At 43.7% G+C, this 13,576-nt stretch overlaps 2 protein-coding genes across 2 annotated transcripts in view; both read right to left on the bottom strand.

The window, feature by feature from the left end:
* Positions 1-7,949, bottom strand: part of nup153 (nucleoporin 153) — a 10,325-nt gene extending 2,376 nt beyond the window's left edge. Inside the window, 18 exon segments of the mRNA XM_068746898.1 lie at positions 1-173; positions 249-422; positions 533-1,189; positions 1,272-1,373; positions 1,491-1,581; positions 1,685-1,798; positions 1,843-1,980; positions 2,231-2,366; positions 2,771-2,823; positions 2,914-3,054; positions 3,505-3,558; positions 3,664-3,708; positions 3,836-3,952; positions 4,089-4,217; positions 4,449-4,588; positions 4,761-5,036; positions 5,461-5,680; positions 7,857-7,949. The exon segment at positions 1-173 is cut by the window's left edge and continues 703 nt beyond it. Coding sequence (XP_068602999.1) covers positions 1-173; positions 249-422; positions 533-1,189; positions 1,272-1,373; positions 1,491-1,581; positions 1,685-1,798; positions 1,843-1,980; positions 2,231-2,366; positions 2,771-2,823; positions 2,914-3,054; positions 3,505-3,558; positions 3,664-3,708; positions 3,836-3,952; positions 4,089-4,217; positions 4,449-4,588; positions 4,761-5,036; positions 5,461-5,680; positions 7,857-7,934 — 2,838 coding nt within the window. The 5' untranslated portion in view covers positions 7,935-7,949.
* A 1,574-nt stretch (positions 7,950-9,523) lies between these two features.
* Positions 9,524-13,311, bottom strand: ptdss1b (phosphatidylserine synthase 1b). Its single transcript, XM_068746899.1, has 13 exons — positions 13,133-13,311; positions 12,887-12,978; positions 12,439-12,483; positions 12,196-12,320; positions 11,770-11,928; positions 11,241-11,392; positions 10,999-11,140; positions 10,692-10,804; positions 10,518-10,583; positions 10,283-10,382; positions 10,085-10,144; positions 9,748-9,826; positions 9,524-9,660 (listed from the first exon to the last, which is right to left on the bottom strand). The coding sequence occupies exons 1-13, from the start codon at positions 13,309-13,311 to the stop codon at positions 9,578-9,580; spliced, it is 1,395 nt and encodes a 464-aa protein (XP_068603000.1). The 3' UTR covers positions 9,524-9,577.
* Between the last annotated feature and the right edge of the window lie 265 nt (positions 13,312-13,576).

The raw sequence follows: 13,576 nt of genomic DNA, 5'->3' as shown, positions 1-13,576 counted from the left end.
AGAAGTGGCTTCTGATGAAGAGCTTCCGAAGGGCGCTCCGAACTTGAAACCGCCCGAGCCTGAACCTGAGGTACTGTCTGAGGTGCCAAACTTAATCCCCCCCCCGGGTGCAAAGTTGGAAGAGCTAAACGTAGAGGAGCTTGAAATCCCACCAGCTGACGAACCGAAAGCACAAGACAAAGGAGAATAAGAATCAAAATGTTATTAAAAAATAATAATATTAGAAGTGATAATGGGGGGGGGGGGGGTGCTACCTTTGGGCGCCACACTAGCTCCGGGTTTGGCTGCCTGGCAGGCGACACACTGCCCATCAGCGGCCTTATTCTGCAGGAGACAGACGTCACAATCCCAGGTCCCCTCCGGCTTCTTGAACGCGTCTCCGAATCCAAACGCCGGAGCGCTGCCGACTGAAGAGGAAGTTCCTGATCAAAAAGAAAAACGCTGCATTAAACTCACAATCGCCCTCGACAGCAGTTCGGCCGGCACGCAGGATGCCGGACGCTAAACTCCGCCGCCGTCGGGCCATCGTTACCTGGTTTAGCGCTCGTGCAGGCCACGCACTTTTTGTCCTCGGCCTTGTTCACGACCATACACGTATCGCATTCCCAAGAGCCCGCCGGCGTTTTGAACTTGTCCCCGAACCCGACGAACCCTGTAGAAACCGGCGCCGTGGCCGCGGGTGCGGTCCGACCGGACGACAAGGCCGAAGGAAGAGTCAACGAAGGCTTGAGCCCCGTCCCCGGTTTGGCTGTTCCGCAGGCGACGCACTTTCCCGCGTCCGGTTTATTTAGAACGAGACACGTGTCGCAATCCCACGTTCCCGCAGGTTTTGAGAACATTGTGCCGAAACCGGTGGCGGAGGTGCCGCTGCTGCTGCTGCCCGGACCGACCGAGGTCGCAGCTGAAGGTTCGCAGTCCACAGGTTTGGATGAAGAAGAAGAAGAAGCGGGTTTAGGGGCCGTGCAGCAAACGCACTTGCTGTCTGTCGGCTTGTTCTGTACCAAGCAAACATCACAGGCCCACCCTGGTGGCGCTTTGAAGAAGTCACCAAACCCCGTCGAAGACGAGACGGCGGGGGTGGTCGTGGTGGAGGAGGAAGAGGAGGAGGAGGAGGGCGTCGGCTGTTTGGAGGTCTGCTGCAGAGCGTCGTCGGGGACAGGAGACGTCCGAGCGCCCGGGGAGGCAAAGCCTAGACAAGGAGGAGGAAAAGAGTTAAAAACAGGAACAAACACCCCAATGCTAACGCTACCAACGCGTTATTGATCGCTAACCAGGAGCTTTGAGAAGATCCAGGACACTCCCCTGCTTCAGGGTCTTGGCTGGTTTGAAAGGTCCTTCAAAGTCTTCTGTGCTTCTGCTCGTCGGTGGCTTTGCTGCGACACGAAAACACAAAAGCTCCAACGTTTTTTGTGGCTTACTTTAAAAAAAAAAAAAAAAAAGGTAAAAAGCAGATAATTAGAATCGTGTTTTTACGTCACACAAATCCGTACCTGCTGCTGCGGCTGCTTTGGGCGTGGCCAGCTTCCCATTTAGCATAGACGGACCCAATTTTGCTACAGGTGCACTGAAAGTGAATCCAGCCTGCGGACGGGAAACGAAAGTTAATGCAAGGCAGGAAATAAGATAAACAGTTATCTACCTTAAAAAATGAGTCATAACTCTTAACGGAAGACCGTTAACTCACCGATGGGGAAAATGACGGCGGACTGGACGGAGTCGCCTTGACAATCGGGGAGGAAAATGTGAAAGGTATGCAAGATGGTGGCTCCTAAAAATAAATAATGTTGTTAACCATAAGCTTCTAGCAGCACTGAAACGGGATGAAACCGTTTGAAGACCGACCTTATGTGTGGGAGAAATGGCCGTAACCGTCGGGGCGGTGCTGCTGGTGGTGAGAGGTGGATGAGGAGAGCTGAAGCTGAACTTGGGCAAGGAGCTGATGGGGAATGAAATGGTTGGAAGGTCCGGCACCTCAGACGCCTAGTTAGAAAAGAAACGGAGGCATCGATTGTGTGCTCGACATCGAGAAATGCAAACCATTTATGAAACAGTCCATCCATAAACCCGATGAACCGACGTGAGATCGGGCTGAATGTGAATCTGAAAGCAACGAGTCGTCGGATTTGGATCTATGAGGGCTCCTCTTAGCTAGAAGACACCGTCCCCTGGTGTCAGAGACAAAACCTCCAGCACCTTGGAGGGAATAAACGCATCAATAGAATCCATTTACCGCTTGCTCCTCGGGGCATTTCGAGGAAGGCCGTGCCGTCATCCTCTCTCGCTTCATCTTGCCACCTCCAGAGCTCAAGCTGCTGACTGCAGGGGTGCTGGACAGAGGGTAGGCTTTGCCACTGGAGCGGATGGTGCTAGTAGCAGAGGAGCAGATGGAACAGGTAAAGTAAAAAAGCAGGCTAAGCGACACGCAGTCGGTTTCCGTCTGTTCACGGGTTGTACCGTCTGAACGTTCTCAGACACCGATTGTTAAGTTCATTCCAGAAAAATGCTTAAAAATTAGTTTAATTAGCTATAAAAACTGAATGTGGTTTAATTCAGGAAATGAACAGAAGTCTCTGGAGCGAAAGTCCCGTGTTGACCCCGTCCAGCCTGAACGCCTCTCTGTGCTGACTTATACCACGTCGAATCCACCGCAAAAAGGGTTTTACAAGAACCCGTCACAGCACAGACGGCTCTCCTGAGCAAACAGTCTGTCCAACAATCCATGCCTTCAGTTATGAGCTCATGTTTAGAGTTCAAACGTTTTGTGTTTTACCTTGGAGATGAAATCATCGTTGCGTCTGGTAGCGGTGGCGACTGTGTGATGGGCTAAGAGTAATAAAAAAACCAAAACCAAAATGAGAATCAGGACTGTATGAGGCTGCATTTAACAACACTTTCTTCGTGTTGACCCCTGACCGTCTGTCTCGGGGTTTTGTCCAGAGGCCGTCCCACTCCTCCAGGAGTCAATGTGGGTCTGAAGGACACGGAGCGGTTCCCCGACACCGATGCTGCAGCAGGAACCACCAGCTTCTGCACCGGTGGGAGGCCGGAGTCCACCTGAGCCGGAGAAGGGGTTTAATACATCGACGCAAACATCAGACCCAACTAAGGCGGGTCGTGAAAGGGCCCATTGAGACTCTCTCTGGTCCGTTGGTAAAACAGCTGTGGCAGCTGGAAACGACAGCTGTGAACCAGAAGCTCCGTCTGGAGCTGGTAGCGTTTCTAACAGTCGACTACACTTCACACACACACACACACACACGCACACACGCACACACGCACACAGGAGTGAACAGCCGTGCTACAGCCAGGAGGATCAAGTTCAGCGCTGTAATGGAGGTCACCGGGCAGCAGCAGGACGGGAAGACGAGCCACAACAAGCGAGGCGGGATCAGTGAGGCGATACGTTTAGTCGTCACTAAGCCTCGTTCACGATGTGGAAACATCGGTTTAAGGTACACGTAATCTTGAATGAGCGGTCACGAGAACTTAAAATGCTGTACTTACTCGTTTCTTCTTTGATTGGAAATGTGCAAGATCTACATTTGTGCCGTCCATTGACTGCAAAGGAAAACAACTCATTCAAGCAAAAAAAAATACGTTTTTGGAGGGAATCTCTTGAAGTTTTCACAGATATTCGTTATATTTAACTGCAAACGTGCTTACTGTAGACAAAGGGGATGAAGCTGCTGCTGGGATCCTCCTGGCATCCTGCGGAGGAAATAAACAGAAGCAATATATATGTCATTATCAAACAGGAATATCACTGCTTGCTACACGTTTGATATTAAATAAAGTTTAAACGATGGAGAGAACATTTTTGTGTTTGCGTTCTCACAGAAAGGGGACTCGACATGCGCTCCAAGGACTGCAGGATGCGTCTGGCCGTGGCGCTGGTCACGCCGCAGGGCTGGGCCACAGCTGGCTTCGCCTTGATCTGTCTCCTCACCGGGGCCTGTCAATCAAACGAGCTGCTTTACCGTCTCGCTAAAGACATCATAAAACAATATTTGTGTCGCTCTCATCCACGCAATGACGTGGTTGTAAGAAATCAGCCGCTACCCATATCAGGCTGGACAGTGTTGGCATACCTGGTACGGCGTTCCGGGACGACTGCGTGCGCCCCTCACCGCAGCTGCCCCTCCGTACGTGGTTTTCCCAGGGTAGAAAGGCGAATCTCCAAGCTGGCTCGAGTTTAGCGCTGTATTGTTGAACGTCGACTGGAGGACAGCGTTTACACAAACTCAACACAAAGTTTTAAGTGTGTGCGTTTCTTAGGTTTTTGTAATGCATCAAAGTGTTTGGGTGTAGTTTGCAGAGCCGCATGTCTTGTGATGACATCACCACCTTAGACAGTTGACTTTAGCCATTATCTGTGAAGATTTTGCTGTCGTTTTTAGCCATCTCATGGTGACAAGCTCACATCTTCGTGGGCAAACACAAATACTCACGTTAGAAGAAGTTCCAAATACAGACAGATTGAATGCAGGCCTTTTCAGACTGGACTGGGAAGGCTGCATCGCAGCGTTCGTTCTGTCCGTCTCTGGGGACCAGAGCTGATGAAATGATGCCGTTTTGGAAGCGGGGGCATCTGGAAGAAGGAATGTGCCAATGCAGAAATCGACGTTTTATTCCAAGAGATTTCACTTCAGTGAACACCACTGGATTGGACAAACTAAAATGCAAATAGACTTAATTCTATAGAACACAGAGTAAAACTGGGCAAACGCGTGTATCTACGCATGCAAAGACTGTTCCTTCACCTTTATCAGAGGCACGGGAGGAGAAACCGCTCGTGGTGGAGATGTTATCGTCTTCGTGCTGTGAGAGGTTGTCTTTGATTTCTTTGACCAAGGAGAACCCTGTGGAGAAGGGTCCGGGTACCGAAGAAGTGGAGGGTTGAGAGAAGAGGCCGCTGGAAGCCCCCAGGGATGGGGAGGAGGCATCCAACGGGGGGAAGTGGAGATTGGAGCGAATCAGAGGAGGCCGAGAAAGCACAGACTCCTGAAAGTTCAAGGATGCCCGACTGGATGAGGGTTCTGTGCAGGAAAGAAAAAATAAAGCGGGGTGTCGATTCTCATGTATACAGGTTCGGGGAATCCTTGCTGAATCTTGTACAATTAGACTCGAGACTTTGAATAAGAGGCTTTTAACTGGCTGGTGGGGAGTTTCAGATATGCTTATAATAACGCTGAAGCCTCATTACAATCCCGGCTTACTCCTAGCGGAAGAAATGAAAGCGACGGCAAGCCCGAAAAAGCCTTATCGACACTTTATGATGGATGACGGTGCTACTCCTTTAAAGCCGCCATTTTGCAAATACATTATGAAGCTGAGAATGGAGAGACAGAAATCTACCCGTAGATGTTCCTTTCCTCCGCTTACATGGTACGATTGCTCTTCTGATACGTTTAAGAAGATGCTCAGTCTCTAATGTTCCCGTGACCAAAATCAACTCCTCACCTATATTACTGGTGCTTGGCTCCGGGTAGTCGCGTCCATCAAGGGGAGGCGGCTCCTCCGCGTTTCCATTAGCAGGGGGCGGCAGCAACGGGCTGCTCTGTTCTGTCTCCAGTACAGAATCGCCTCCTTCAGGATCATCGCCATTCTTAAAGTACTTCTGCAACCAGGAGGGAACGATGCTCTTTACCGTGTCTGTCACTCGACTGATGAGGCCCGACTGCTGTGATTGATGGAGAGAGAGAGAGAGAGAGAGATTTGAACACAGGGTTGAAATGAGAAGCAGAGCAATGCTGTCGAATCTCACTCCTTTATTTTGTTAATATCACTCATTAACAAAACAAAAACAAAAAAAAAACCTGATACATAAATTTACAGAGTAAAATTTGTGGCAATAAAATTCTGCATCAATTCAAATCATGCAAAATAGTTTCTACACACTGATGTTTGATAAAGCGATGAATAATGAATTGCTTTATCTGAAATATAATGAGAAGCTCCTCGTCTTCTCGCGTCGAGCAGCAAAAACAAGCTCAGTGACAGAAACTGGGTCAGGCCTGGGGTTCACTGTACATCTGAAGCAGTGAGCAAGTGATGCTGATCTGCACTGCACTACTGTTCCAATGGTGAGAGTTACATGGGGGGGGGGGCAGTGTTTTATTTCTCTCCACCATTGCCCATTAAACTTTACCACTCTGTTGCAATTTAGTGACATCTCTTTGTTCCCAAACCAAGCAATGAAATATTATTACACAATTTAAAAGTGTACTTCTGAACAAATCCAAGCTTAATAGTCTAATAATGAACTGAATATTAAAAAAATACTATTGTTGTTCAAGAAGAAAATCAATTCATCGGTTTATTTTTGTTATTGATTATTCAAAACATATTGTTTTAGAACCAGAAAATACTAACCCGGAACTATGAACAAATAATCATAAATCAAATGGGAACTATAATTTGAAGATGTATTGAAAATATATTTTTAGAAACATTGCAGAGGTGTCTAAATGTTCACCTTTAAAGAGAATTCATTTTGGAGTTACATTTCAAAAGTAACAGAACATATTTAACAAATGATTGATCAAAAAAAGCTTTCTTCTGTAAAATCTATAGGTGGCAGCATCTTAGTGAAAAAAACAAAAATATTCCTGAATTCATTGCACTCATTATTTGAACTTTTTCATATTCAAATGAGCATTTCACATTACTGTAACAAAATTTGGAAAAACATACAGTGTCATTTGCAAGAGCCCAAAGCCACTGTCTCCAAGCCGTATGATGAACCACAAAAAAGTATAATAAGATCAATATTTACTCATCTGCTGAAATCAGTCAGGTACAAAACATCTGTTCTGCCCTACATGAAAAAATTCAGCTTTGTTGAACTGCTGGACAAACTTTACAAGAGACCACAATTTACTCTATAACAACCAAAGCAGATTCGTTAGTTTGATCAACCGATAATCGTCAAAGTAGTACTATTGATTTACATAAATGATCATGAAATAATTTGTACAATTATCACTGTTCAAAGTACCGGGGGCTTTCCACATCTGTTACTAGCAGTCTGATATTAATATAAACAAAACTCATTTGTAGTTCGCTGTGATATCCACCCTGATGACTGGCAAGAAATGCACCTCGAATGCAATAAAATACCTTTTGTCCACCATTAACACGATATTGTGATTTATAAAGTCAGTATTATTTGATGTCGATTAGGTAAGTTAACCCGCGACAACCAGGTGGGTTCTGATGGAACTTTTAACAGGTCCCTTTCAGCCAATGCTTCCTGCGCAATTTTACTCGTTGAGGTTTGGCTAACGTTAGCTAGTTAGCTAGTTCAACGTCCATACTGATTCCCAACAGGCAAAGGAAGATTGCCTTAAAATTAAGCCACATCAAAAGGCAACTAAACACGGACGTGCACATATCGAATTCAGACCCGGGCAGTCGCGTCACTTCTACCGGCGACGATACGATGCCGTCAAACTTCAAGAGAAAACAATGCTTTGCTCGCATATGCTAGCAAGCGTTAGCTACTTCAGCTAATACTTGCTTTCAGTCAACACAGCTAAGAACTTTTTAATCGTTTCGTCATCTCAACGTGTCACGTGTCCTCCCGTGCGTTAATAAATAATAGGCAACTAGTCTAAATTATATATTGTGCCCGGATTCGACCTGTCAAGTCCGTCGGATTTTGCTAACCTACGAGCCAGTTTGCTAGCTCAGTAGCATTTCGCTGGTATGCTAGCAGCGCGTGGAGGCCACGAGCGATAAAGTGAGGCCTAAAATGACTTCAACAAACAATAACAAGCGCTTTAGGATTGTGGTACTGCCGTCAACGTAACGTCATTGACACGTAGTCTTAACACGAAAACTTTCACTCAATTTACCTGTTTGCTCTTGGCGTAAGGTTTAGCGGCAATATGATATCTCCTGCTTCTAATTTTCCCTCCACCCGTGGCCGCCATGGTTCTTGAGTCCGAGTGTCTATCGGCGTTTCGGCGCCGGATGGCTGTCACGTCCAGGACAGCGGCCACTCTCAAAAGAATTATGGGAAATGTAGTACCTGATCAAAACAAAGAGGAGCATTGCCAGGCATTCACATGGGAATTTATTTATGTAGTGCGATATAAAAGAATTACGCAAGCATGATTCATAAGAATTTTTTTTAATTAATACGAAGCATTGTTTAGTAATTTTATTCGGCTATACTGTATTGTAGTTTAATGCATTTAAGGAGAAAATACACCAACAATAGATAATTGTGAGTAAATCTTCACGAATTTTCAAGGAAAAATTTAAAGAATTGCACATTGCATATATTGTCCTTTTTGTAATTTCAATAAAAATGTAATGTCTATGGGTTTTATCTTGTATCTTGGGTTACAGGATGAAATATCTCAAACTAATGATATGAAGTAGGCAGGAGTAGAAGAACGAGAGAACAAAATGATTAACAAATCAATGCTATGCTTTAATTTATTTATGTGCAAAAAAAGCAAACCCGACCATATAAAATCATGATTCCAAAACACCAAATATTACATCAGAGGTTACACTTAACAGATAATAAATACAGTGCCGTTTCACACTTAAACAGTGGACGATTGGTTGTAAAACATTCACATTAAACCATAGTGTATTGATTTTCCCTTTGATCGCTTAAAAAATATTCTAAAAGGATAATTTGACAAAAGTGATTATCCTCCGCCTCTGAATGTCACAATATTACCTTTCAGTATGCATATAACTCACCACCACTCCCCCTCACCAAGCCCAAACACACACATTGCAAAACTAACGTATATCTAAAGTCCAATAACCACTTTTATGGAAGCTAAAAAAAAACATATTAAGGCAACAATTGGCTCAGTAACACATTGTTTCAGATGACAAAATCTTGATTTCAAGTATATAAGAAGAGTATCAATGCTTTCCTGTGTTATGTGCATATGTAGTCACTCTTGGCAATTATACAAACAGAAATATAGTAAGCCAACCAAAACATCATTATAAATTAATACCGTAATGAATGGTCTTAACATTATAGTTTAGGTATCAAACGTAGCTCAAAGTAATGGATTCAAAAACAACAAGGCGTCAAATAAATGTAAGTACAAAAAACGTTCTTGACACATCCATCAGAGTGGTGTCATGGTCTGGTTTGTAAACTAAACACAGTGAATAAAGAATTCAAGGAGCATCTATTAGCTTAAAGTAAAATATGTTGGCATAGGATGATGCTGAGGACAACCTGACAATTTTTACTGCGTAAATAAAGACATATTTTTCAAAATCCAGTGAGTATTTATGACTCTTTAAACGTATGTTAAATAGCAAATAGAAAACCCATGGCCTTGCCAAACTGTGCCAACTCTGTCAGCACCCAGTTCCTATTTCACTGAGGAACAAAACCCAAGGCTGCAGGTCTTTGGAGCTTCCAACTAATTGTAGTGTTTTTCCTTCTAATCTCACGGTTACGTTGAAACAGTATATCAAGTCTTGATGTAACCGATTTGGAACTTGCTTAAGTGTTTATTAAATCCCTGCTGTACCAGTTATTAAGTCATTTAGCCCCATTTGTTGTGGCCCCTGTTCACTGTCCCCTTCCTTAATTTTCATTCTCAAATCGGCTTCTCCCAGAAGCTGTCCTCCGTGCCGTCGGCTGGGAAACGCTCAGGGAATCCTTCTCCGCTTTGGAGGAAAAATACAAGATGATGTTAAAATATTTAGGATAGAGTTTTAAAAAAAAGTCATTAGTTTGCCTGTTATGTGACTGACCTGCGTCTCCATTTGAGACAAAATCACTCGAGCCTTTAATGCTTTTGTCATTAAAGTCCTCACTTTGCACAGAAATGGTCTGTAAACACAAAGAAACTCAGAATTAAATGCTTATCATATCAATAAAATAATGGAAATGTACAAATGTATACATACAGCAGAATACCGGCATATATAAATACATGATTGTCAAGAAAACACGCAATACAGTGAAGCCGGGGAAGGTGAACCGCGATATAGCGATGCTGTCGAATCTCACTCCTTTAAAAATATCAGAAACAAGATTTTCAGCTGATAGAACATAATTAAAGTGTTTTAAGATTTTTTTTTGTCTCACCTCAATTTTATTCTGCTCATACCACACCATCGCATACAAGCACAGAAGTGTGAAGAGTGCCTAAATATAAAAAAGTCTGTTCATAAACTGTTTTTTCCACACAAGTATGCAAGCACACAGGAATAGAGGTGCAATATTCAGTGACTGTTAACGCAGCAAATATAGTCGCATGATAAATTAAAAAAATCGTTTTCTTACCACACTCAACAGCCATAAGAAAACATAGAGAATCTGCGTCTTGGAAAACAAGTCCTGACCAAATTTAACACAAATGATAGCCTCGAGGAAAATAATGGCCCTATTGAGTTAAAAAAGAAAGACAAGAGTGTTAAGTAAATCGAAACACAGGTATCTGGAAATGCTTCCTTCTCTTGGTAATGTTTGTTCCTTGCAGTGGAGCTAAACATGAACTGATAGGATGCAGCATAGTTACCCAAACACCCAGCATTGCGTGCCAAGTCTTTTACACTGAGGCTCTGTCAGGTACACATAATATTGTCTGAAAAAGATGGGGGAGAAAATATGTATTAGAACAAATCCCAATTATATATGCTTTCGCTGATGGGTGTAGCAGTAGTAACAAGGTCATGTGGAAGGTCGAACATACCGCACAGTGGGTGCAGTGATGATTCCAATGAGGAGGATGCGACACCAGCTGAGAGGGTGAGACGCCTGGAAGATGAAGATGTGCTTGAAGAAGAATATGTTCAACTCTGTCAGCTGTGAAGATTAAGGATGTGACGCAGACAAAATGTGAGCAGATTGGTGACGATGGGTTGTATATTTTCCTTGACCAGGGTGAGCTATTTCTCTCTCTCACTCCCCCCCCCCCCATCTGTGGTTTATTTGCAAAAAAAGATAACTAGATCTGAGGACAATCTGTTTCAGAGCAAAACATTGAAAAAATACATGACCTGCCATACGATCATCAATAAATAGATGCCTGCTACTCTCTGGAAAGAAGACTTGGGATAAAGCCAGCGCACATACATCCAGCTTGCTGGGGTGAACTGGAGCACGGCTCGCTTTATTTTCCCCGTGGTGGAGTGGATTTCCCTGAACAGAAAATGCAAACCCTTAAAACATGCAAAAAATATCACGAATTCTAATGTCATAATCTTTCTTTAAATGCACGCTAAATATCAGCTTCACTAACTTGATGCTGGCCCAGTGGTACGTCCTCATCTCCAAAAACCGGCAGGCAGTCATACCCAGCCAGATGCCCCCTCCATTACACAAGAGGATGTCCAGGATCACCTGATCCCACCAGCACTCGGCAAAGTTGGGAAGCAAGTGCATGAAGAACAGCTGTGAAAAGAAAGCTCGCCTTTTTTAATTCACGAGGACCTAGAAAGATCTAAAATTGTATTACCTCCTTCAAGCAGGTTAAATGACTGATTTGTCAAAACTACATGACTGAAATTAAACCTGGTTTGGAGGGTTGGCAGGCAGCAAGGAAGAACACATTTGATCTTGGAGTGGTTGAGGATAAAATCAGGAAACTTTTTTTTTTTTTTTTTTTTAAACACCGACAGTTGGACTTTTTGACCATTCGTCAGCCTTGGTGGAGGTTTTAGATCTCCAAATGCTCTGGATAGTTTTTAAACTCTAGCTCCTTGGACAGCTGTACTCTATGTATCAGAACAGACCAAGCCTGGCCTCATTATTGAAAACTTGAATGCTACCTCAGTCATTTCCCACATAATGCTGATGGTCCAACAGAGGCCGTAGCTGCGGATGAGCAGAGCCTTCATGGCCCAGCCTGCAAAGTGGCCGAAGGCAAAGACGTCAAAGTGGCTCATGATCCGCTCCCAGCTTATCATTGTACAGTTCACAGCGTATTCCTGGTGAGGGGAAAGTAGACCGAATGAGAACTACAACAGCAGCAAAAAAAAAAAAAAGGTTTCACAGCTGGAAAACTGATCATCTTAAATTATCCTAAAATGATTCAGGAAGAAATCGGCTCATAATTTGTTGTGTGATTCGATTTACACGAATCAGGTCATAGACGCGGAGTCGATTAAAGTCATCTTTAAATAACAAAGAGCTATTCTTCCATTCTCCGACAGATCAACTTGGTTTTAATGTCTCAGAGGAAACACCATCCTCACCATGATATCGACCTCCCGTACGGCAAAGCGCAGGTTTGGGTCCAGCCAGTACATCAGTAGCCTCACTTGTTCCCAGTTGAGGAAGAGGAAGAAGACGAGAAACAAGAAGTACATCACGCTGAGACCTGCCATGACAAAAAAATAAAAAATAAAAAAAGAGGATAATGGAAAATGAAAACCAGATAAATGTAGACAATTTATGTTAACATGAGAGATGTTAAGTTAGCGTGGGCGAACACTCACCAAACACCATTCGCCATACGGCCGGGTGAGGCCTGGTGAAGGGTCCTGATGAAGAAAGCAAAGCGTAGAATGATATTTGGTGCATTCATACAGCTCACAGCTGGGCTGAACTAACTCAGGTTCGCTTACAAGCTTTATCAAGTCACAAACCACATCTCACAGTTTCCCCTCAGTTAACGGCATCTTGATTTGATCACATATTCGTTCTGTGTTATCACCATGACAACTAAGTATACCGACTCAGAGAAAGGACGGCTATGAGATGTGGTCGAAAGCTCAAGAAAACGTTACTGATTGAATTTACATTTTGTAAAATGTAATCACTTTATGTTAGAAATGCCTTGATTTGGCCCCCAGATGGAAATGAAATGGAATAATTCACCATCAAGAAGTAAATCCTCCTCTTTGAGAAGATGGACACAGAATATTAGTTAGTTACAGATCTCACCATTAGGAAAGGCCAGGACACTCACGACCAAGAAGAAGAAGACAACCACCATTATACCAACTTGGAGGTTGCTCTCAGGTTTCTCATCGTTCCTGTACAGGACAGCAGCACCGATTCAAATCCAGTTTATTGATACGATCAGTTCAGGACCCGGACACTGAACAAGTACTGTTTTATTCTCATAGCTTTTAGCATTTATGTATTTATATATTAAAAAAAAAGTTTTAAAAAGTTTTAATGCTTTACCTGGTAAACGCAAAGTACATGAGGCTGAGCAGAGTGACCGTCAGCAGTGAGATAGTGTGTGGCTTGTAGAATAAATCAATACAGATATCATCCACTTGTTGCTCGTTTATCATTCGGAAGTATGAATTATAGTTGGCGTCGTCCGTCTTCGGTGTTGGAGAAGCGGCAGATGACGTCATGTTAGCGACTTTCTTGATTTTACCAAGTTAATTAAAACTACTACAACTCAAAACACGCCCGACAGCAAATGCGCTGCTCAAAAGGAAGTCGGCGATAAACCGATCCACAGAGCGAATTGGCGGAGGGGGGGTCTTGTACGTTAAAATACTCGTTTGAGTGTTCGCCAAAACACTAAACATAAACTAGCTATATAATATTTTAGTCATGAGTTACGATAATCCCGATAATTGCTTACGTATATAATTAAATCGACTGAAATCAGCC

This window comes from Brachionichthys hirsutus, chromosome 13 (assembly GCF_040956055.1).
Source record: "Brachionichthys hirsutus isolate HB-005 chromosome 13, CSIRO-AGI_Bhir_v1, whole genome shotgun sequence".
Taxonomy (NCBI): domain Eukaryota; kingdom Metazoa; phylum Chordata; class Actinopteri; order Lophiiformes; family Brachionichthyidae; genus Brachionichthys; species Brachionichthys hirsutus.
Note: the sequence above shows the minus strand (reverse complement) of the source record. Positions and strands in the feature narration are given on the sequence as shown.

Coding starts and splice junctions, on each gene's coding strand:
- ptdss1b (XM_068746899.1), bottom strand. CDS start 13,311: ATGACGTCATCTGCCGCTTCTCCAACACCGAAGACGGACGACGCCAAC. Junction 12,484..12,886: donor TGTCCTGGCCTTTCCTAATG/GTGAGATCTGTA, acceptor TTTCTTCATCAG/GACCCTTCACCAGGCCTCAC. Junction 11,141..11,240: donor TACCACTGGGCCAGCATCAA/GTTAGTGAAGCT, acceptor TTTTCTGTTCAG/GGAAATCCACTCCACCACGG.